Source organism: Phascolarctos cinereus, unplaced genomic scaffold (assembly GCF_003287225.1).
Source record: "Phascolarctos cinereus isolate Bilbo 61053 unplaced genomic scaffold, phaCin_HiC Scaffold_3;HRSCAF=262, whole genome shotgun sequence".
In the NCBI taxonomy this organism is placed as follows: Eukaryota; Metazoa; Chordata; class Mammalia; order Diprotodontia; family Phascolarctidae; genus Phascolarctos; species Phascolarctos cinereus.
Window position 1 is genome coordinate 80,957,400 of NW_027555736.1, and position 26,372 is coordinate 80,983,771.

Consider the following 26,372-nt stretch of genomic DNA (forward strand, 5'->3'; position numbering starts at 1 on the left):
TGAGAATGGATCAAATAGAAGTTAGTAACTCCAAAAGCCAGCAAGAAATATTAAACTAAGACAGAATGAAAATAGAAAATGTAAGGAATCTCATATCAAAAGTAGTTGACCTAGAAAACAGATCAAAGAGAGATAATTTGAGAGTCACTGGAACTACCTAAAAGCCATTACCAAAAAAAGGAACCTGGACAACATGTTTCAAGAAATCATAAGAGGGTGTAGACAAAATGGCAGATAAGGAGCAGCCACCCAGCTGAACTCTACTAAGAGTCCCCTTAAAACAACTTTAAAATAATGCTTCAAATCAAATTTCAGAGCAGCAGAGCCAACAAATGGCCGGGAGGAGGCTTTTTTTGGCCTAAGAAAACTTAAGACGCAAGAGAAGTCTGTGGTATCAGGGTGATGGCCTGTCCGGAGCCCACATATGTGATAGCAACAATAGTGGCCACAATAGCAGCTTCAGGAATGCTCAGCCCAGAGACAGTAAGGTCATCAGACAACTGGTCAGAAAGAGATTACAAGGGGATGCTTTGATTGGCAACTCCATTATCCGTATGCAGTTCTGAGTCATGGTTCCAGGGTAGAAAAGAGCACTGGTAGTTGGACACAAGGGACAGGGGCCCTGGTCACAATACCAAAGTAAAGAGGAGTGATAGTGTTTGGAGCTGCAGGGGACAGGAGGCCCTTCCCAAGAAAAGACCAGAGCATAGACCAGAAGAGCAATGACCGTACTTCTCCCAGGATCACAACACCTTAGAAGCAGCAAAAACATTCAGATCCCCAGAACTAGTTCTGAAAACAGCTGCAAAAAAAAGCCTAAAGTTGGGACAGTGCCTCCTCACCCCCAGGTGGGCAAAGACCAACATAAACATAAAGTTCAAAGTTAAAAAACAGGTGGAAAAGTGAGCAAACAACAAAAAGAATTCAACCAGAAAAGGCTACTATGGTGACAGGGAAGACCAAGACATAAACTCAGAAGAAGACAACAGTGTAAAGACAGCTACTCAAAGAAAAATGATCATTGGACCCAAACCCAACAAGAATTCCTGAAACAGTTAAAGAAAAAGATAAGAGTGGTAGAGGGAAAAAAAATGGGAAAAGAAATGAGAGTGATACAAGAAAATTATGAAAGAAGAATTAAAAGCTTGGTAAAAGAAGCACAAAAAATATTGAATAAAATAATGTCTTAAAAAACAGAATTGGTCAAATGGTAAAAGAGGCACAAAAATCCACTGAAAAGAATAATTCCTTAAAAAGCAAAATTGAGAAAATGGAAAAAGGAGTTACAAAAATTCTTTGAAGAAAAGAGCTCCTTAAAAAGCAGGACTGACAAAATGGAAAAAGAGGTACAAAAGCTCATTGAAGAAAATAATTCCTTAAAAATCAGAATGGGGCAAATAGAAACTAATGACTCTATGGGACATTAAGAAACAATAAAACATAGTCAAAAGAATGAAAAAAAATGGAAGAAAATGTGAAATATCTCATTGGAAAAACAACTGACCTGAAAAATAGATTGAGAAGAGATCATTTAAGAATTACTGGACTACATGAAAGACATGATCATATGATGATAGAGATGATATTTTAAGAAATTATATGGGAAAAAAGCCCTGATATCTTAGATCCAAAGGGTAAAATGGTAATGAAAAGAATCCACTGATCACCTCCTGAAAGAGATCCCAAAATGAAAATTCCCAGGAATATTATAGACAAATTCCAGAGCTCACAGGGAAAAATAATTCAAATATTATAGATCCACAATCAGGATCACACAAGATTTAATAACTGTCACATTAAAAGAGTGGAGGCTTCATAATATGATTTTCTAGAAGGCAAAGTAGCTAGGATTACAACCAAGAATAACCTACCCCCAAAACTGAGTATAATCTTTCTGGGGAAAAAATATGGCCATTTAATGAAATAGAAGACCTTCAAGTATTCTTGATGAAAAGACCACAGTTGAATAGAAAATTTGACATTCAAGCATAAGACTGAAGAGAAGTATAAAATGGTAAATGTGAAAGAGTAATCATAAGGGATTCAAATTGTTTACATTCCTATATGGGAAGATGATACATGTAATTCCTAAGAACTTTATCATTATTAGGGCATTTAGACAGAGTCTACATAAACAGAGGACATAAGTGTGAGTCAATAATATTGGGATAATATCCAAAACAAAATGAAAGGGTGAGAAAGAGGGATGTACTGGGAGAAGGGGGAAAGGAGAGGAAGAATGGGGAAATTTTTCTCACATAAAGGAGGCATGCAAGGGAGAGTTTTTACAGCGGAGGGGAAAATTGGGGAGATGGCAGGCAGTGCTTGAACTTCACTCTCTTTGGAATTGGTTCAAAGGGAGAAGAATATGTGTATATGTATATATATATATATATGTATATGTGTGTGTGTGTGTGTATATAATGTATATATATATATATATATATATTACATACATATACACATACACTCAGTTTTGTATAGAAATGCAACTTACTCAATGAGGAAATAGGAGAGAAAGGGGATAAAAGAATGGCGGAATGATAAAAATGTAAGCGTAGAGGAGGGAGGGATGGAGTGGGAGAAGAGGAGGAGGAGAAGGAGGAGGACAAGGAGAGAGAGAGAGAGAGAGAGAGAGAGAGAGAGAGAGAGAGAGAGAGAGAGAGAGAGAGAGAGAAGCAAATGGGATGGAGGGAAATACAGTTAGGAGTCATAACTGTGAATGTGAATGTGAATGTGAATGGGATGAGCTCACCCATAAAACAGAAGTGGATAGTAGAATGTATTAGAAATTGTAATCTGACAATATGTTGTTTACAGGAGACATACTTAAAACAGAAAGACACACAGAATTAAAATAAAGGACTAGAACTGCATCTAATATACTTCAGCTGAACTAAAAGAAGTCAGGGATAGCAATCATGATCTCAGACAAAGCACAAGCAAAAACAGATCTAACTAAAAGACACAATCAGGGAAACTCCATTTTGCTAGAATAGACAGAGACAAACATTCATAGACAATGAAGTAATGTAAAAAAAATTTTATGGCAAGTTTCTCTGATAAAGGCCTCATTTCTCAAATATATAGAGAACTGAGTCAAATTTATAAAAGAGATATCCCCCAATTGATAAATAGTCAAAGGATATAAACAGTCAGTTTTCAGAAAAAGAAATTAAAATCATCTATAGTCATATGAAAAAATGTTCTAAATTGCTATTGACTAGAGAAATGCAAATTAAAATAACTCTGAGATGCCACCTCACACTGATTAGAAATGGCAAATGCTGGAGGGGATGGGGGAAAATAGATACACTAATGCACTGTTGGTATAGTTGTCAACTTGTCCGATCACTCTGGAGAACAATTTGAAACTATGCTCAAAGGGCTATAAAACCCTTTGATCCAGCAATTACACTACTATGTCTGTACCCCAAAGATATCAAAGAAAAGAAAAAAGACTTCTATGTACAAAAAGATTTATAGCAACTCTTTTTGAGGTGACAAAGATCTGAAAAGTGAAGGGATGCCCATCTATTGGGGAATGGCTGAACAAGTTGTGGTATATGGTTATGATGAAGTACTATTGTGCCTTAAGAAATGACTTGGGGGGAGGTTCCAGAAAAAAAACGTGGCAAGACCTATATGAACTGATGCAAAGTGAAGTGAGAAGAAACAGGAGATCATTGTGCAGTTAACAGCTGTTGATCCACTGTGAAAGAGTTGACTACTCTGATTAATACAATGATCAGAGACAATTCTAAAGGATTCATGATGAAAAAAATGCTATCCACCTCCAGAGAGAGAATAATAAACTCTGAGTGCAAATTGAACTACAATTTCCTCTATTTTTTTGCTTCTTTTGGTAATATGACTAATATGAAAATAAATTTTGCATGACTTCATATGTCTAATTGATATTGCTTTCTCAGTAGGTGGGGGATGGGTAGGAGGGAGGGAGGGAATTTGGAACTCAAAATATAAAAAGAAAAGAATGTTATAAATAAGTATTTTAAGTTAAAAAAAGAAAGAAATTATAAAAGAAAGCTGCCCAGATCTCTTAGAACCAGAGAGCAAAGTGAAAACAGAAAAAAATTCACTGATTACCTCCTAAAATAAACCCCCAAATGATAACTCCCAGGAACATTATAGCAAAAATCCAGATCTTCAAAGTCAAAGAAAAAATAATTTAAGTAGTCAAAATAAGAGTTCTAGTACTAAAAGAGCCAAAGACAAGGCAAAAAAAAAAAGAAAAAGAAAAAGAAATGGATTACACAACCATGAATAACTTGCCCAGAAAAGTTGAATGTAACCCTATAGGGGGAAAAATGGATTTTTAATGAAATAGAGAACTTCCAAGCATTCCAGGTGAGAAGAATAAAGCTGAATGGAAACTTTAAAATATAAACAAAGTCAAGAGAATCATAAAAGGTAAAAAACAAACAAACAAGCAATCACTCAGGAAAGACAAGAATGAAATATTTACCTCCTAAAAGGAGGAAGTGATACATTTCCCCTCAGAACCCTAAAATTATCAGGGATCAGATAGAGAGTTAAATGAGACAGAAGACCTGGGAGTCGTTTTCTTATATTTTGATCACCTTAAAAGAAAAAAGGAAGTTGGGCAGAAAGACTATACTCAGGAAGGAAAAGGTTCAAGGAACTTTCTTACATCACTGGAATGTACAAGTAATAGAACAAGGAGGGAAATGGTTGATGCCTGAACTCCACTTTGAACTGCTAAGGAGGACAAAATGTATAGATATGCAGAATTAGGTGAAGAAATAGATTTAACTCAAGAGGGAAACAGGAAGAAATGGGGGAAGGAGAGAGGGGAAATAAAAGTAAGGATAGATTCAGGGAGAGTTTAGTCATAAGCAAAACAAACTCTAACCTCCAAGGGTAGATTCTGAAGAAATGTTTAAAAAGGAAAGAAAGATAATGTAAAAATTTGTGATTGAGGTCTGAGTGGGAGAGAAAAGAGGCACAAGAGCAGAAGCAGATTGCATCAAGTATGAAGCATTAATGCAGAGCACACTCCTCTCTTACTACCCTTTTCTTTAAAAAGAGGGGGCAGGGAATAAAGAGAGGAAAATATAGAAGCGAACAGAGTGAAGGAGAGTAAGCAACAAAGGTAATGTGCATGGGCTGAACCTGTCAATAAGACGAAAGCAGATAGAAGGATGGATTAATAAGCAAAGTCTAACGAGATGTTGCTTATAAGAAACACACTTAAAACAAAGATTCACACTGAGTTAAAATAAGAGGCTATTATTTTTCAGCTGAAGTAAAAAAGGCAGGGGCAGCAATCATGATCTCAGACAAAGCAACAGCAAAAGAGACTTGACTAAAAGAGATAAAAAAGAAACATTGTGCTGAAAAGAAGAAACATAAATGATGAATTAATTTCAATACTTAACATACATGCATGGAATGGCATAGCATCTGAATACTTGAGCTATGAGTTATAGGAAGAAATAGTCAGTAAAACTATAATAGTGGGGGATCTCAATTAATCCCTTTCAGACTAAGACATATCTAATAAAAAATGAACAAGAAAGTAATTAAGGATATGAATAGTATAATAGAAAAGATAGATATGATAAAACTCTGGCAATCACTAAATGGGAATAGAAAGAACATATTCTTAGCTGTGCATGACAGCTTTACAGAAACTGAACATTTATTAGGGCATAAAAACCTCATCAACAAATTTTTAAAAACTCCGAAACATTAATCACATCTTTTTACTGATCACAATGGAATAAGATAATATGCAATAATCACTGAAGAAAGGATTAAAAATTAAAGACTAAATATCTTAATACTAAAAAATTGATGGGGCAAAGAACAAATCATAGAAACAATACATAATTGATAATTGATAGAAAATCTATTAAATTCCTTCTATGATACAAATATGGTTTAGGTAGACAAAACAGAAAGATTCAAAATGGAGAAAGAAAATTATAGGCTAACATCCCAAATGAACATTAATGTAAAAATTTAAATAAAATATTAGTAAAGAGGGTATAACAATATGAGGTTGACTTTATACCAGAAATGCAAAATTGGTTCAATATTAGGAAAACTATCAAAATAACAGACCATATTAAAACAAGAACAATAGAAATCATATATCATTAGATGTAGAAAAAGCTTTTGATAAGATACAACATCCATTACTCTTAAAAACACTAGAAAACATATGAATAAATAAACCTTTCCTTAATGACAATTAACTTATATTTAAAACCAAGATCCAGCATTACATGAAGATAAATTAGAGGCCTTTCAATAATATTAGAGGTAAAGCAAGGTTATCCGTTATCACCATTCCTATTCAATGTAGTGCTAGAAATGTTAGCTATAGCAATGAGATGAGAAAAAGAAATTGAGAAAATAACTATACATAAGGTATAAGTAAAATTATCAGTTCTTAAAGATGGTATGATGGTTTACTTAAAGAATCCTAGGGAGGTAACTAAAAAAACCAATTGAAGCAATTAATAATTTCAACAAAGTTGTAGGATATAAAATAAGCCCATCCAAGTCATTAGCACTTATGTATATTACCAAAAAAAACCCAGCACAAAGAGATTAAAAAGAGAAATTTCATTTAAAATAACTACAGAAAACACAAAATTTGGGAATCTACATGCTAAGAAACTCACAGGAACTATATAAACACAACTACAAGACAGACCAAAGAGACAGACAAAATAATTAGAGAAATATTAGCTGCTCATGGGTAGGCCAGACCAACAAAGTAAAAAATGATACTGCTACCTAAATTAATTTTCTTATTCAGTGCCATACTATCAAACCATCAAAAGATTACTTTTTAAAGCTAGGAGAAAAACAAAATTCATCTGGAGGAATAAAAAATTTAAAAAAAAAAAGAATTCAAGGAAAATTATGAAAAAAAATTTGAAGGAAGGGGGCCTAGCAATATCAGATTTCAAACTATACTACAAAGCAGTCATCATGAAAATGATTTGGTACTGATTAAGAAACAGAGAGTTTGATCAGTGAAACAAATTAGGTACACAACATTCAGAAGTACACGTAAACTCAAAAACTCAGTTACTGGGTATAATGATTCACTATTCAACAACAACAATGCTAATAAAAACTAGAAAGAAGTCTATAAGAAATCAGATTTAGACCAACACTTTACATACCAAAAAACTATCAATGAGCATATCACTTAGCCATAAAGGGTGGTATCACAAAAAAGTTAGAGGAACAAAGAAGATATTGTCCTTCAGATCTATGGATAGAGGGATAGTTTATGACTTAAGAAAAGATAGGATCACAGATGACAATATGGGGAATTTTGATTACATAAAAATAAAAAGTTTTTGTACAAACAAAGCCAACCAGCTAAAATCAGATGGGGAAACTAGGAGAAAAATCTTTGCAGCATGTTTCCCTGATGAAGATTTAATTTCCAAGATATTGAAAGCACTGATATCAAATTTGTAAGAATAAAAAATACCCATTCTCTAATTGATAAATGATCAAATGATATTAATAAGCAGCTTTCAAAGATATCTAATAGCCCCAAGAAAAGTCCTTCAAATCAAATTCAAGTTATAGCTGACATCCATAAATTGACAAAGTTGACAAAAAAGAAAAATGACAAATGTAGGAGGGGTGGTGGGAAAACAGGAACATTAATTCATTGTTTATGGAGATGCGAATTAGTATAATTATTCTGAAAAGTAATTTGGAACAATAAGCCCAAACTTCCTAAATTGTTCATACTCTTTGACTCAGAAATACTCTTACTAGGCCTTTACCCCAAAGAAAGCAAAGAAAGAGGCAAAGGACATATGTGGAAAAATTATTTATAGTAGCTCTTTTTCTAGTACCAAAGAAGAGGAAACTAAGGGGTACCTTTATTAACTGGGGAATGGCTGATGGAATACCACTATGTTACAAGAAATGATGAAAGGTATAGTTTTTAAGAAACTGAGAACACTTGCATGAATTGATGGAGTGAAATAAGTAGAATCAAGAGAACATACTGTAACAACACTATAAAGGCAAACAACTTTGAAAGACTTAAGAACTCTTACCAACTCAATCCCCAATAACGATTCTAAAGGACCAATGATGAAGCATGCTACCCAGAGGCCATAGACTCAGGATACAAAATGAAGAACATTTTTTGGATGTGACCAATATGAGATTTTTTTTTTGGCTTGAATGTAAGTATGTCTTAGAAGATTTTTTTTCTTTTTTCAATGAGTGAGGGAGATAGAAAAGAGAGAAAATAGATTTTTTTTAATTGAAAAAAATTTTTAAATAAAAGATTAGAGAGAGAACATGGATGATAGTGGGGGCAACCTGCTGGAGAAGATGGGATAGGATAGGAACAAGGGTGCACATTTAGTAAGATAGTTGTGAAGGAGGAGATAGCAGGGAAAGACTACTGGGTGATGTGCGATAATATAAAGGGGAAGAAAGGGAGCTGTTGGTAAATGGGTCTCATTTTTTTTTTCAGTGATGTCTGAGGTGAAGTCCTCAATGGAGAGAATGTGTGGTAAAGCTGTCCGTGTATACACTGAGGCAAGATGAGACTATACAGAAAGCTGCTGTGGTAAACAGGATAGTGAATTGATTAGGCAAAGATAAAAGGACTGCTTTTCTGCAGTGAAGGTCCAGTTGGAGATAGTGTAATATAAATTTTTAGTGGATCTCATCAGGATGGTTTTGTGACTTTCTTCAGCTTTGTATAGTAGCAAATGTACAATGAGCAAAATTAGAGGATGGTAGGAATAAACAAAGAAATGCATAATTAGCAACAGTAAAGGGGATTTAAGTGGAGAGGTTAGTGCAGAGTTGAATTGACTCATCAACGGGTTGAGATTAGGAAGGGAATCCAGTAAAGTCAGTGTAGGGGTAACAGCCTGGAACAGGGGTGGGGAACCTGCGGCCTCAAGGCCACATGCGGCCCTCTAGATCCTGAAGTGCGGCCCTTTGACTGAATCCAAACTTCACAGAACAAATCCCCTTAGTAAAAGGACTTGTTCTGTAAAACTTGGACTCAGTCAAAAGGCCACATCCAAGGACCTAGAAGGCCACATGTGGGCTCGCGGCCACAGATTCCCCACTCCTGACTCTGGAAAAGAATTGAGGGAGGCAGGTGGCAGAGTGAGGACCAAGAACAAGTCTCAATTTGTGCTAGAAGAGAGGAGTGAGAGAGGAAAAAATATTAAGATGACAGTAATTTTGTTAATTAGTACATTAATGAAATAGTAACTAGTAACTATGTTTTTTTTGTGACAAAGGAGGATTATATATTGGGGTTGGGAAAGTAGGAGATGTTATTTGAGAAATGATATAAAAAGCAAAAAGCATCAACAAAACTTTTACAAAAGAGAATCTGAAAAAAAATAGTAAAGCTAAGACACCAAAAAAGAAGAGTTTAGTTTGGTAGAGAACAACGTTAGACAAAACCGAGCTCTACAATAGAAAGAATCCAAGAATATGGATGGAAGTGATGTTTAGCTCAGAAAGAAGGTTTTGCTGGGGCTAGACAAAAGTGATCCAGAGTACTATTACATTCTATCTTAATGAAACTCTGGAGTTAAGTAATAAGACAGAATCCTTTCCCTCACAATAGCGAATGAAAGCCAAAATACAGGATATGATATTCAGCTATTAAGGGGAGAAGGAAATGGCAATTCACAGCTGCTTTAATGTTCCTGAATATCAAGGCATTGTTTCTAGAGAGGACTTCTTGCTTGTTCTCAAAGATGGATATTAAAAATAAGAATCAAAAGGAAGCAATCAATGACTATGATGAAGACAGATGACATTAAACTCAAACTGATTTTAAAAATAGAACAGGCAAGGCTTTCTTTTTAGCACATGCAGATTTGTTTGAAATATAGGATTTTGCAATGCTGTGAAATAAGCTATAATGCATTTATCAGTTGAAAACCCATCATTTAGTTTTCTTTCAGCCAATACTTGAGAATGTTGTGTGCTGAATTGATAAGCAGTGATTATTTTTTTCCTTTCTTTTAATATAGTGTTGCCAATTTTAGTTGGTTGCTTAGAAACATTAAGTAAAAACATTTAAAATGAGTACAGGAAGAATAAGGGCTGTGGTAGGAGCTGGCAGTATTATGAAAATTATGAGAAACATACCACATTGTAAGATAGGGTAGGATTATTAGCCAAATTTGCCAGATTACTGTTGACAAGAAAACAGTATATGTTTGTTAGCACAGGAAAACTTGGGATTGAGACGCTTTTCACAAATGTGCAGATCTCCATTTTAAACTTATCACATAACAGAGAAGTTGAGACCATTTCCATGAATACATGAGAAGCAAAGATAGTAAAAGAATGAAGCTAGTATAAAGTTGCAGGTGGCATGGTGCTTCAGGCTTAGAGAAAACAAAGGTTTTCCCCCAATCTCCTTTCTCTTCATTCTAAAGAGAATCTCTAACGACAAAGTTTGCTGTTAGAGTTTCTATGTCTAACAAGAGTTCTGAACTCTAAATGTTATCCCACAAGAAAGAATTTATAGTTGAATATGGCTGAAAAAGTTTATTTTATTTTTATGATTCAAGTTTTTAATGCATTGTGATATGTATGCCTCATACATTATGAGCATTTAACAATATTTATTGAGTTAAACTGAAAGTAAACCCAAAACAGAGAGACCACATGGTAAAACCAATCCCAAAGTAACTAAAGTTCAAATGAAAGTGACCCCTGAAACTAGAATGTACACTGAAAACCAAAGTCATAAGGACAGATGTGTAATTAAAATGCAGATATTATCCTTTAAAAACTCATTTTAGTTTAGTTATAACCTCATCTTCCACAAAAACTTTTACCAGAACTAACAATTATGAAAAGTGACCATTTTCAACCAATTATCAGAAGCAAATTTCACTTTTTATTTTCTCAATCCTTTCTTCAAGTCAAAGTGTCAGTGAATGATGAGGTATCCAAATGGCAGACTGCCAGAAGGAAAAAGAATCTCATCTAGTACAATCATTTCTGGAAACTGAGTCCCAGAAATCTTAAGAAATTTGCCCAAGGTCATATAGCTATGTATAAAAATAGGTAAGATTTTGGAATTCGTTTTGGAAAAGGTCATCAAATCACATCATTCTGAATTTGTCAGCTAAGAAATTTAGAGCTAGACTTGTCTATTTGCTATCCTTCAACCACACTTTATACTTTTTGCCTCAAGCCTTTGCTTATAACTTAATCTCTTCTCAATTTAAATGACTACTCTCTCTCTTTAAACCAAATAAAGTCCTACCCATCCTCTAAGGTTAGCTCAAATCCTATCCTCTCCAGGATTCTCAGAACTGGAAGTGATTTCTCCCTTCTATAAACTTTTTATTACATAGTATATGTCTTAGAATGATTAAAACAAAAATGGTATCCACTTTAAATTCTATGCATTTACACATTATTGTTTTCAATAAATACTCCCCATTCATTACCAATAACAGTATTAGCCATAGAAGTACTACCGGATCAAGGTAGTCCATTGAAATACTATTGTTGTTGTTGTTTTTTACTAGCAAGGTAATGTAGTGTATTTTCACCAATCCTTTTTAGCTCAGGTTCAGTGCTGGAATTTTAATTCATAACAACACCACGGCACAGCAATAAGTTACATAAATAAATATCGATTATTGTTATTTTTTTTCTTGTTCTGAATTCCTACAGAATACATTGTACCAATCATTTGGCACTTATCTATTAGGTAGTACTGTTAATTATCTTTCCACGTATATATAGCTTATCTCAACTTCCTTTAGGGCAAAGAGCATCTAACATTTCTTTATGTGCCCATTATATCTAGCCTGAGAGGAAGCTTAGTCCTGCAAATATGAAACAGCTGCTAGTCCTCCAGGGAATGACAATGTGGATCCCTAGGTGCTGTGGTCAGAGATCACCCAACATGAATCAGAGGATGAGATGCATAATGGTGACTGGTGACTCTCCAATGGCTGGGGGGGGGGGGCAGCAATTTGTCAGCCTGATAATAGCAAAAGATAGCTATGTGGTTTTTTATAGAGGATATGCCTAGAATATAACGGAGGTCCATTTCCATCTACCTGCCCTCAAAGACTTGATAACAATGATGACTACAGCCCACTTCTGGTAATTAAGGTGGGCATAAAATGATGCTACCAAAAGGACTTTAGAAAGCATTTCTAAGGATTGTGAAATCATGGGTACATGATAGGCCTCAGGTCAACAGTGAAAGTGGCACAGGCTGGCTACACGGTATTAGAGGGCCTTTAACCTTCTGTGCCTTCTGAATTTGCCCAAGGAAACTGGATTTTCCAGTCATAGACCTGGGCAAAATTTTCCTTTATGGGCTAATTACAATCCTGGAAGAATTTGGCTATAGCGTTTTCTGTAATAAGTACAAATATTTCTTTCTAAAAAAAAAGTGTGACTTTGAAAAATGATATAGAACATCTTACACTTCCTATATTTTAGGAATGATCTTATCCAAGGTTTGAACATTCAGTATGGTGAATGCAGGAAGCCAGAACTAAAGCAGCTGCCTTTAGGGGTAGCTAGGTGGTGCAGCCGATAGAACGCCAGCCCTGAAGTCAGAAGGACCTGAGTTCAAATGCGGCCTCAGACCAAACACTTGACACTTACTAGCTGCTTGACCCTGGGCAAGTCACTTAACCAAAAAAACAATAAAAGAGCTGCCTTTAACCTGACAGTGGCAGTTTGAATAGACTAGGTCTTAAACATGAAATATGATTTAACATTGGGTCATTTTCAAAGTAATTCTGGGTATGGGACAAGTTCTGGGACTTCTGTAGAGATGGCTTCTGTTAGAGGAGAATAGGAGTAACCTTATACTAAAAGAGGCTATAACAGGATATGCTCAAAAGCAGAAAAAATGTCTCAGACTATGTGTTAGGCACTGTGTTAAGTAAGCACTAGGAATACAAAGAGTAATTAAGTTTTGCATCTCAAATTCTGTTAGCTAAATTCATCTCTGCTCTTGATGGCTCATTATCAATGAAGAGGGTGTGCCAAGGATGAGCCAAATTTCTCTTTACTTGGCTGAGCCCTGGGATGAAGCAGGTATGGTTATACAAAAAATAGTGGTAATTATTTTGGAGAAGCAGAAATAAGGTATGAGGACTAATATGCCATCTTTGACTCCTCACAATCTCTCACTCCCCGTACGTAATCTGTTGCCAAGACCTATTGATTTCACCTTTGCAACATCTCTCCTCTTTCTCTCCCCTGAGACTGCCACCACTCCAGTGCAGGCCATCATCACCTCATGCTTGGATTAGGGCAATAAGCCGCTGTTGGATCTGCCTGCCTCAGTTCATCTCCATTCAGCTGCCAAAGCAATTTTCTTAAAGTGCAGGTCCAACTATGTCACTTGCCCCATTCAATAAACTCCAGTGACTCCCTATTACCTCCAGGATCAAATCCAAAGTCCTTCGGCATTCAAAGCCCCTTATTAAGTTAACCCCATCCCACTTTTCCAGTCTTCTGACACCCTACTCCCAGCCACATACTCTTTTAAAATTCAGTGACACTGGTCTCCTTGCTGTTCTACAAACAAGACACTCCATATGTTGGTTCTGGGCATTTTCTCTGGTGGTTCCCCATCCTGGAATGCTCTCTCTCTCTTCATCTCCACCTACCAGCTTCCCTGGCTTCCTACAAGTTCCCACTAAAAATCCTATCTTCTACAGAAGACCTTTTCCAACCCCTCTCAATTTTTGTGTCTTCCCTATTTTAATTACTTCCTATTTCTCCTGTATATAGCCTGTCCATATATCTATATATATCTATATATATCTATATGTATCTATATATAGATATATCTATATATATGTATCTATATATAGATATATCTATATATATATATCTATATATATATATATATCTGTTTTCTTGTTATCTCCCCCATTAGACTATGAGCTCCTAAGGGCGAGGACTGTTTTTTGCCTTCTTTTCATCCTCAGCTCTTAACATAGTGCCTGGCATTTAGTAGGTGATTAATAAATGTGTATTAACTGACTGTATGGTTAGTTATTTTGGGGTGTCGGTGGATGTATGATCAAGCAAACTGGAGGCTAATGCCAGAAGTACAAGTGGGGAGGGGTGGAGAAGAATAAGAGCAGTTAAAAGAGCAGGAGAGGGGAAAGTGAGGCTAAACTCATTGAAGCATGCATGTTGAACAGACAGTAGGACAGGTAGTCAGAGAGATGGTTAATGAGACCTGATGGAATCAAAGAAGTCAGAGGGTAGAGAAGATAGGGATCACAGATTCAGAGTTGAAAGAGACCTCAGAGCTCATCTAGGCTGGACTTCTTATTTTACAGATGAGGAGATGTGGTTCACAGAGGTCCAGTGACAAGCTGCTACTACAGGTCACACAGGTGGTGAGTGAGAGAGCCAGGATTTGAACCTAGCAGTCTTTTCACTGTTCCATGCCCTCTGCTAAAGGCAGGATCTTTCACAGAAGGACAAGTTGTGTCTATGGCATGCCACTGAGGAGATAGTTTCCCCTGAATTTAGTGGAGTCCAGCCAAGGGGGACAGGTCCCCACTGGAGCAGTATTTTTGTCTTTTCCCCAAGGAGTCCTCTCAGTTAGACTCAGGAAACAGAAGGAAGTATCAACAGGGGACAGAGGTTTGAATTCTCAGAGTCCTCAGAGCAGAGTCCTAATTAGGAATTCTGACACCTGGTTTTAATTCAGTTGAAAAGTATTGAGAGGCTGACCTGGGAGAAACCTTGGAATCAGGGAACAAAGTCCCATGAAGACAACGGAGGGAATAAAGACTCCAGCATATCTATGTAGACAAAGACATGCAGAACTGACTGCAGGAGAGGTTGCTGGGGGAGGCTAAGTCCAAGAAAGCTCACTGATCATATGGAAAAGCCTAGGACTCCCAAATGGGCCAGCACATGCTGACACTTCAGACAATTCCATGCACAGCATGAGTCACAGGCTCACAGCTGTAGAGCTGCAAGGGACCTGAGAGGCCATCTAATTGTATTCCTGTCATTTTACAGATCAGGACACTGAGGCTTAGGAAGATTGAGGGGCTTGCCCGTTGTCACATGCACAGCAAACATCAGAGGTCAGATTTAAATCTAGGTACTCTTACTCCAGGGCTAGTGCTCTTGCCTGCCTGGCAGAATGAGAAAAGGTACACAGGCCAGTCTGCATTGGTTGGAAGCAGCTGTGCTGGGAAGAGCAAGCCTGTACCCCTACCCCACCAGGCACGTGCTCCTGAAGCAGAGCCAATAACCCCGCCCCACCAAATTCCCAACCCAGAGAGGAAGTGGAAGTGGATAGATTCTGCAGGCAGAGGACTCAGCAATGGGATGAGAGGACTTCTCTGTGAAGGACCCTTAGAGTGGCCACATGAAGGAGCAGGGATAATCATGCAACTCAGGGCTAGACCTCTAACCTGGGGATGAAGCATACATTTCCAGATATCAACCTCTTCCTCTCCCCATACACATACAAAATTCCATTCTGGTGCCTTTGAGCCATCGCTCTTCAAGGTGAGGTGGCAGTCTTTAAATGTGGCACAACAGTGAAGCATATAAAATATGTTTATTCTCCAACCAGAAACTAGAAAACAGGAGTGCCCACCTTATGCAGACTGCCATTTTCTCACCCTTATTTGATTTGGTGTATTTTAGGATGTAGGGTCAGGGATATTTGTTTTGCAAATATCAAGTCACACTTTAAGCTCCAAACCACCAAGAAAAATCCCCTGTTGAATTTCTAGATTGGCTTTCTGGAGGTTACCGCCCTAAGTACTGAACAATTTTTATGCTGCTGGTCCCTTAGTATGTATCATATACTGCCTTGCAGCGTGACTGTTCATGCATATATGTGTGTGTGTATGTGTGTGTATATACATATATATATATATATATATATATATATATATAATTTCCTCAACAAGATTATAAACTTGCTAAGAGTGATCAATTGATCAATCAACAAACATATTAATTGCCTATGCCAGGCACACTCCTAGGCACTGGGGTCATGTGCACAAAAGCAGGATGGTTATTGCTCTCAAGAAGCTTACGTGCTCCTGGAGGCATGAACCCCAATGGGGGAGGAGGAGAAACAGGTAAGGGAGGCAAGGCTTTGGTGCTGTCTTACTCTTCACTGAACCTCACATAGCACCACGACAGAACTGGGCCTCTGACAGGTGCTCAATCAATATGTGTGGGCAGGCAGAAAAAAAAGATAAGATGAAAAGGGCGCCTTGATTCAGCACTGTGGGAAAGATGCCTTGGGCTCAAGTATTAGGTCTCTGTAACCTTAGGCAAGATTTTTAGCTTCTCAGCAGGTAAGCCTCACTGCCCTCAGCCATCTGGTGAGGGGTTGGAAGAGAGGCTGTCCAATATCTCCTCCGGCTCAAAGGCTATGATTCTCTGATTCACTCACTTATTCTTTGCCAATCTTCCCAAGGAAAGATTTTTGGCAGAGTGAATAAAAATAAAAGCAGAGGAAAGGAAAGGAAGCCTCAGGGCAAAGAGATATGATGTTTGCCTGCCAGCCTTGGTGGTTTTCTTGTATTTCATTTCTTGCTACTGGCCCTCCTGGCACCAGCCCTGTAACACACTAATTTTTAATAGGGCAAAAGGCCTCTATGACTACAGAAGTTGTATTAGTATTATGAGTCACAGCTGCAACTTCGAAATTTGGCCCTAGTGAGTAGGAATTTCTCCAGGAAAGAGAATTCTGGTAGGCTACAGAGACCACTCCTACGTGGCTACAGACATAATTTGTTCTGCGGCTGTGACCTAGATAGTTGGGGAGGGTGGAGTTAGGGGCTAGAATGTAAGAAGGCAGTGGCAGTAATAGCAACAATATATAACTATAGATATATATGTATATATGTAACAATATATTTTTCTGCGTAGAAAATTTCATGGTGTCTAAAGGCATATGAATCTGCTGCTAATTGCATGGCTCTTTTAAGTTAAAAAAATCTTTTCAAAAGGTCAGAGAAAATATGATTAATACTCATAGAATAGCCACAGTTTCAGAATTTTAGAACAAAAGTCATTTTATTTTACCATTCTTGGTGTTCGGTGTAACAAGCTGTGTGGGTGAACTTCTCTTTTCAGCCACTTCTTTCTTCTGGCTAGCAGTTGAAATGAAACTGCTGAAAGTAGAAAGCTGGCCTTTGGCTCCTCTCTCTGACGCCTGGAAATAGGAAGGCAGTCATTGTAGCAAACTGTTTTTTTCAATATGCTTAAATATCTACCACTTTAAATAATATTTCCATGAACTGCATCACAGAGATATTTACAACAGATTTCTTAATTTGAAACTAAGTATATCTAATGCTTTTATATGTACAAAGTAATGAATTTTTGCTGGAAGTAAATTATTTCAAACCAGGTGATATAATACAATCATCATTAACATTGTCCAATTAAAAATCAATTATCGACATTTTGGAAAAGATATCTGAAAAATTTGCAAATGACAAGTTAGACTGATCACTGATTTGCACTGACAAGGTGCTATTTTAGGGAACTCTCAAAAGGCACCCCCATCCTACACATACATTTTGGGACTAGAACTGTAACTTCAATGAGGAAACTCCCTCCCACCAATGCAGATCAGCACTTATTGTGCACGTTTTAATCTCAGAGTTATCTGGGGTACTGAGACAGGTGAAATGACACCAGAGTCACATACACAGTGTGGGTCTGAGGTAGGAGTTGAACCCAGGTCCTGAGTTAGAGACTAACTCTTTGTCCACTATGAAATAACTACATGTTGTGATTACCATTAATATAAAGTCCATAGGTTCCCAAAGTGGGTGATAATGTCCCAGGGGGGTGCTGGAACAATCCAGGGGGGGCAATAGTAGCTTAGGGTGCAATTGGGGGGTCATTGAATAAAAATAAGGGGGTGGTGGAAGTATAAGGAAAGAAGAGAAGATAAAATTTTGAAAAACCATTCATACATGTTTCATCTGTTGTGTAACAGAATTAAAGTTGCAGTGATTTACATTATTTTCCAAATAAACGCACAAAATGCAAGTTATAACTGATCAGTGGTCAAGTCCAGCAACAGGTCTGAGCAAATAAATTGTTGGTAGGTGAGCATGTCATGCATTGTTGGGAATTCCAGCATGCATTGGCAAGAATATATATGTGTAATGACTTGTTTATAATATGATACTATACGGTTGCATCATCCAAATTTCAATGCAGGAAAAAACTCACAAGTTTACAATAGATTATTAAATTTAAGATGCATCATTTCAAAAAATACATATTTTTTGAAATGATGCAAATTTAAAAAAAAACATTAAAGGGTTAAAAAAGTAGATTTCCTGAGGAGATGTTCACTAATTTTTTAAAAAGGGGGCAGGAGGCCAAATAAGTTTGGGAACCTCTGAAACATTCATGTGGCATTTTGTCAACAAAATTTACAGCCAGAAAGAATCATAAAAGTTATTTTAGTTCAACCCTCTAGTTTTACAAAAGGTTATTTTAAACGCTCATGTCTCTTAAATGGTTTTGGATTATAAGGCAAACTTTCTCAAACTGACTGAGAATTCCTCTTAAAAAATACAGCTGTACTTTGAGTCACTGTTGTCATTTGTTCTTCATTTTTGAAGTAGACCAATGACATCACAGGGTGATGTCTTGACTCATGGGTGAATTGGATTTAATTTAGGCAGAATTGCACAAAGTCCTTAGCCTCATTTTCTCTTCCAGAGCCATCAAAGTCCAGTGGCAAGACAAAAGTCAGGATGACTGGTGATGGCCCAGGATGCAATGGATGATCTTGGTGTCTTCAATGTCTGACCAAGCTCTGAGAACTCCACAGCACCTGCTTCAGCCACCTTCATGGCCACTGGAACAAATGGTCCTCATCTACCCATTTTGCCAGGGGCAAGTCTTCATATACTTGGGGTAGACACTCTCTTAACTCACCGACAGGTTTGAGACCCCTCAGTAACCATCAACCTGGTTTAGCCTGTTGAGAGGGTTTACTGGGGCATGGCCACTGAGTATGCTATACCTTCTTGGTGATACAGGTGAGAGTTGAATGCCTGGTAGACACCAAGGTGGATGAGCAGCCCTGAAAATGGCTGAGCAAATTATCACACCAGAGGTGCTAGTCCTCCCTGAACACCCTGGAAGGTCATACCTAGTTAAGTGTGTGGGTCTAGTAGTTAGGTTATCTAATATTAATAACTGAGAGTAATGTGTATATAACATAAAATCTACTCACTAATGCATTTTACCATATATAATTCATTATTAAATTACCAGTGGATATTTGATTTGCCTCCAACTTCTGAATAAAGGGATATATAAGTGAAAAATCCAAGCTTTGAGATTATTTTCCTGGCCATTTATGATATGCCTCAGCCTCTAGGCCCCTGCTTATCAGAGTGTAGGAATTTACTGCCTTCTTAACAACTCAATTCTAAACATCTCTCATTCTATCTCTATTGGAGACCCCTTCTTATTACTCTTGGTCAAGACACAGTTGATTGGCTTGATACTGCTGCTATCAGATTCCTAAATGTACTCAAAAAAGCTCCTTCCAACAAAACATGTTACATTTGCTACAGCAATTTTATCATGGTCTTTCATTTCCATGAAAACTAATTAATGGGTCCAGCCTGAACCTGTTAATTCTCTGTAGTTCATCAAAGACTTCTAAGAGTGACTGAACTTTGTTTTCTTTTTCTTGGACACATTAAAACCCATCTGAACAAATGGATCAGTTATTAAGCTAACTCAACAAGGGTTCCTTTCTAATGGTGATTTCTTTATACCTTAATATTGAATCTTTGATGCAGAGGCTGGCATCTTGCTCACATTCTATAGCTTCCTTACAAAACAGACTTTCTCAAAGCTGAATGGAAAGTAGCCCAACGATTAACCTCCAGAACAACAGCCATAGTAACACATACTCAGGCATAACTCTACCTAAACAGTGCTCTTGGCTTGGCTATACCCCTCATTCCCATTTGCAGTTTGGGGCACTAACCCTTACAACTCATCTCTGGCATAGATGCTGCCCATGTGAGCAGATCAGCCTCATTCTTTCTTCCTCAGTGATCATTCTGATTATAATAAGCCCCACTAGATTGAAAGCACTTCTTTTCACTTGATAACACATTATGGGCAAGCCAGGCAAAGCCAGGTGTTAGCTTTTATAATCACTAGTTCCTAGGAATTCGACTTCAAGGAACTTATACATGGCAATAATTTCCCTAATCAAATCAATTCTGTAGTCTCACAGAGTTTGCTATAATGGGATTTAAAAACAGTGTTTTAATACCCAGTAATAATAATACAATATGTAGTATTGCTAGCTGGACAAGGGGGGAAATTAATTCTAGGCATACACAGGCATGAGGGATCATTTATGTAAGAGGAAATAACTAAGAAGGGAAATGGAGAAATTACTGGCATAAAAACAAATCTTGAAACTAGAAAAAGGAATGAATAGCCACAGCTTGGTAAAAAAAAATCAATTAAACTGAAGAAGAAAAAGTTTTCTTATTTGTAATTTTTTTATTTTAAACTTAAATACAAAATAAGAAAAGAAAACAAACTTAAATACTAAAACTAAAATAATACAAAATAAGAGAAGGGGAAAAAAATCATTGCCGTGTGCACAGCAGAACATGAGAGAGGATTCAAAATATACAGCAATAAATTTCCATTTCAAGAAAGCCTATATAAAAAATACTATGCATTGTGTTGAGAGCTGTCCATTTTTTCTTTGCTTCTTTATAAATTTTTTTTGTTCTCTGCTGTACGTCTTTTACTTTGTTCTTTTTCCCCCCTTCCTCCCCATCTCCCCCAAAGCTACAATTAAGCATGGATGTATATGTACATATATACACATGTACATATACATATATGCATACATATACACATACATATACATACAAAGATATACATATATACATAAACACATACACCCATATATACATTCACTTACACACATATATACTTTGATATAGATAATCATAGTCATATATAGACATATACATTCATATGCATCTATGTAAGACTGTACTATACTTGTTTATCCCCTGTTTCTCTGAGGTGGATAACCTCTTCCTTGTTTTTCCATATCTTTCCAAGTTCCCCAACTCGTCATTTACTACACCTCAGCGACATTTCCACCTTATACTATATTGTTGTTTTAAATAATCCAAAACAACATTGATAAATATGGCTGACATATAGTGTAATTTTCCTATTTTTCTCTTTTGATTAAATCTATTTTAGCCTTAACTTTGTCCCAGATCATGATTACCACCCCTGCTCCTTTTTCCCTAAAAAATTCAACGCCTGATCTTTATTTTATATTTCTGCGTATCTTTTATTCCCTATACCTCCTGACTTCTCTACTTTACTTCTACCCACTACCTTGCCCTCCTAATACTTAATCTACCCCCTCTCCAAAGATCCCTCCCTTATCCTCCCATTCTCATTAATCTAAATACCCTCCTATACCCCCCTTTAACCTATTCCCTTATCCTCCCCTCTAAAGATCCCTCCCTTATCCTCTTCCCCCTCCCTATCCCCTTAGCATGTTATTTCTTTCTGAATTTAGAAGACTTTTACACTTTTCTAGATCTATATGTATTATCCCTTCTTGAACCCATTCCCAATGAAAGTTGGTTTCCAGAACTACCAGCCCTCCTCCCCCATCTAATTACTCTGTGTTGGTTCTTCCTTTTGCACCTCATTTATATAAGATAATTACTCTTTTTAGCTGTCCTAAACAGTCCTACTTTTTAAAATCATATCATACTCAGGTCTACCCCAATCTTTCTTATGAACTACTCAATTACTAGTAACAGCCTTAGACATATGTTTTACATTTTACATACATAAAAGGTAAACAGTCTGTTCTTATTAAGTCCCTTGTAATTAGTCTTTGGTATGTACCTTATATTTCTCTTCGCTCTTGTATGTCAAATTTTCTATTAAGTTCAGGTTGTTGCTATTTTTTAAACAAAGTTTTGAAAGTCTGACAATTCATTGAATATACATTGTTTCCATTCAGGATTATGCTTTGCTTTGCTGGGTATATTTTTGGCCAGAACCCCAGTTCTTTTGCTCTTTGATATGTAGTGTTTCAAGACCTGTGCTCTTTTAGTGTTGCTGCTGATAGGTCTTGTGCGATTCTAATTGTGGCATTGCCATATTTAGATTGTTTTTTCTTGTGGCTTGTAATATTCTACCTTTGAGCTGGGAGTTTTGGAATTTGACTATGATATTCCTGTGGGTTTTCCTTGTAGGATCTCTTTCAGGTGATGATTGGTGGATTTTTTTTTTCTATTTCTATTTCCCCCTCTTGTTCTAATGCTTCAGGACAATTTTATTTAATTACTTCTTGTATTATTGTATCAAGATTCTTTTTCTGATCATAGCTTTCAGGTAGTCTGATGTAGTTCTTTTTCTGGGTGTGGATAGCATTTTCCATCATAAGTCTTTTGGAATTGTCTTAGATTTTTGTATTGCTGAAAAAAGCTAAGTCTATCAAAGCTGATCATTGCACAGTGATGCTGTTATGATGTACAATGTTCTCCTGGTTCTGCTCACCTCACTCAGTGTAAGTTCATGCAAGTCTCTCCAGACTAACCAAATGATCTTAAAACCCATCTAACTAGAAGGAGCCAAAGAGCGGCTCCAACAAACCTAATTGATTCTGGGCAGTCTCAGTCTGTGGGACTTAATCTGGAGTTGTCTTTGTCCTCTTAACAAGGTACCAAATGGGCATGTCCATACTCTATAAGGAGAGGTGTTTTCAAAAATTTTAAAGATTCCACCTATAAGTTCACCAAATTGACTGACTGGAGAACTCCCCTGATTAAACCTCCTTATATTAAATCTAAATCTCCTTCTCCGCAACTTTCACGAATTGCTCCTCAGTTCTCTTCAAAAACAGCAAACAATGAAGCAAAGCAGGAAGAAAAAGGGAAGCAATCAAATGATGGAGCTGGACACAGCTTTTAAATGTATTCTCATTCAAAGAACTAAGCAATGGGTAGTGAAAAATGTCTATAAAGCATTTCCTTGGAGAAGATAAGTTGTAAGCATATTGATGACGATGTTATCATATTTCTGCCCAGCACAAGATAAGACTCAACAGTGCTCTATGCAGTTACACTGATTCTATCATAGCGCCAAGTATCTTCTTACCTATCTTTAAAGGAGGTGGTAGGTCTAAGCATTCAATCAAAGAACCACCGCTGGGTAGAGATGATAATCTATGGAAGCTTATGATCCAAATAAAGTGTAGAGAAAAAAGAGAGCATGGCCCAGGATAATGTATTGTGGTGGACAGAGTGTTGGACTTGAAATCAGAAGACCTAGGTTCAAACCCCATCCCAGGCACTTACTTAGTAGCTATATGACCCTGAGTAAATCATTTAAGCTTTCCGTGCCTCATTTTCCTCATCTGTAAAATGACGAGTAAATGTGGTGGCCTCTAAGGTCCCTACCAACTCCAAATCTATGCCTTGATGATATGGATGATGATCCATCAAAGAAGACGGAGAAGAAACAGTCAGACAGGTAGGAAGAGAACCAAAAGAACAGTGTCACAAAACCCAGAGAGCTGTAGGTCATCAACAGAGCCAAGTGCTTTTTACAAAAGAATAAGACGACTATAGCGAACCTCTCCCCTCTTTCCACTCCCCACATCTCAAGGGAAGAATTCTATCAGATTTGATTACAGCTGGTTTCACAGGACAAGAAAGTAAAAAAGCCCAACAAGATAAAGGCCTTATGAATTAAAATTGAAGAATGTTAATCCCCTTCACTCACTCAGCACTCCTCCCCTAACAGCCTTCATGCTGAGGCAGGGCACACAAACTTAACCCACAGGCTTGGGTTGAGATCTATTCAGGGATTTACCTCATACTATAGTCTCTGCTGCACTTCTCACCCATGCTTTCCTCCCAGCAACCTGTTGTAACAAGCGCTAGACCCCAGCTCTACCCAGCCATATGCAGAGAACGAAAAAATATTTGAGAGTAGAACTGTGCTCTGACTGAGGTGATCCATCAGGAAACCTAAATTGGCAGAAATTTTGCCTTAAGTCTCGCTCTATCCTTTTCCAAGCCTACAAAAAGTCCAGACATTTACGAAGCCAACCAGAGAACTTAAGAATGAAGGGAACTGGAATAGGGTGCCAATATCCTGAGATGCATCAAGACTGAAAAAAAGGGACTGGAATCCACTTGGGGCCAGTCCTATCCCTCCAGAAGTTGTTTGGGGCAAGGGCCAAGGCCAGTGAAAATTAAATTCCTCAAAGGGAGAGGAGTCTGAGATAGTTTTGAGGTCCAGTCCCCAGGGGTTAACCAAAAATCAAAGGGGAAGGAGTCAAAAAGTTAATGACAGGGAAATACAAGGAAAAAAATACTACAATCATCAATCATCTTTGGAGGAAGAAAATTCAATTAAAAACCTAGAGCACAAGCAGATAAATTAACAAGGAAGACACTAAAATTAGAAGAGGAGATGAGTCTCAAGACATTTGAAACATTTTAGACATCTCTAGATAAATATCAAGACAAAGGAAATTGAAATTAAATCAGTACCTGATGAAACATAGAATCCTTTGGGTTCCCAAGAAAACATGGAACCAAAGCGTGATGTTCCTGAATGGTTCAAGAGAAAAATCAAATTCTTGAGAGGTTAGAATGTATTAAATGGCAAAATTTTTAGCCTGCACAGCAGAAATAGTTAGCAGAACAGAAAAACTTAAATCTATAATGCTGAGCTTCTGTAAAAAGTCAAAGAGAAAACATCAGGTTGGAAGTATAAATATATTGAAGTGAAGAACTATAAGGAAGAAGAGAAGCAAAAAAGCAATAACATTATTTAAAAATGATCTCCATACAAACAAAACATATTCACATCAAAGACAAGATACACGGAGACAACTTAATGATCACAGGCCTTTCAAAAGAATATGGGAAATCAATAAACCTGAACATCATGGCAGAAGAAATAATTACAAGAATACCATTCAAAATTACTGAATACAATAAACAAAGTACCTATCAAAAGAATCCACAGATCACCTCACTGTCCAAGACACACAGTGGTTAAATTTCATAATTACAATGATGAACAACAAATTCTGCATGCCACCAGGAAAAAGACATTCAAATATAAAAAACTGGAAATTCAAGTAATACAAAATTATTCCACACTCATTAAAAACTAAAGCTGGCAATAGAATAGTATATTCTGCAAAATAAAAGAGTTTAAGATGCAATCTAAAATGATATGCCTTGAAAATCTGATCCTAATCATCAACGAAAAAAGACCGATGGTTCAATACAAGAGAGACATTTGAAGGATTCTGGGGGGGGGGGTGGCATGTGCATAGATTATTTTGACTTACAAATACTGTAATGAACAGAAGTAAAAGAAAGTATACAACTACAACTACCAAGGAAAGCACAAGCAATAAACTAAAATTCCACCTCTAGAGATTAAAAAAAATTAAAAAGAGAAAGACATGTATTAGGTCAAATGATGATAAGAGATTGGACTGTAAGAGAGGCTAAAGAAGAAAGCAGAAAATATAGAAATAGAAATTATAATGAAAAACCAAGCTTGAAACACCATGTTCTACCCCTATCAATGAATCAATGTATTTTGTGGGACTAAATGGCAGAATGGGAGGGTGTATGAGAAGGAATGAGGTGGGGTGGAGGATGGAGGGGAATGTGTGATGTACCCTAATCTAGTCCATGATAAATAATAAAGGAAATATAACTCCTTTAGTCTCTCAGCAAGAAGAGGAAGCAAAGAGAGGGAATGAAACAAGGTGAAAGAAAAAGAGAGATCTTTATTCAGTGGGGGCTGGGTCTTACTGAAGAATACTCCCAGAAGGAGAGAGATATATATTTTATAATGGCAGGTGAAGTCCTTACAAGGTGTCTACTTTGCAGAGAGTTGTTGTACAAGGAGACCACTTGCCTCCATGGACACACCCTGCCTCAAGAGAAGGGAAATTAGAGCTCTCTGGTGGATACCAGCACCCACAGAATAAGAGTTCTGGACTCACAGCATGCAAATGAAAAAGAAAGTGATCATGCGCAGAAGTGACAGTTGGAACTGGATAACATAATTTGGGACACAGGGAAATTTCTAACATGGGGTAATGCTTCTCTCTTCACTATCTCCCTCAGGAACTGACACCCCAAAGAATGAGACATGACAAAAAAAGCAGTGGGGAGGATGAGCAAGAACCTCAGGGCAATAATAGAGAAATCTGTTATAAGACAAAACCCAAATGTGGTACTTTAGGAGCCCTAATTCCATGAAGCAGA

The 26,372-nt window shown here is 37.0% G+C and overlaps 1 protein-coding gene across 4 annotated transcripts in view; it reads right to left on the reverse strand.

Moving 5' to 3' along the window:
- The window catches only part of HECTD2 (HECT domain E3 ubiquitin protein ligase 2), a 123,045-nt gene that overhangs the window by 69,348 nt on the left and 27,325 nt on the right, over nucleotides 1-26,372 (reverse strand). For all 4 annotated transcript variants that reach the window (XM_020964155.2, XM_020964153.2, XM_078151000.1 and 1 more), the window contains one exon: nucleotides 17,095-17,224. In XM_020964155.2, coding sequence (XP_020819814.1) covers nucleotides 17,095-17,224 — 130 coding nt within the window. The remainder of the gene's footprint in view (nucleotides 1-17,094; nucleotides 17,225-26,372) is intronic.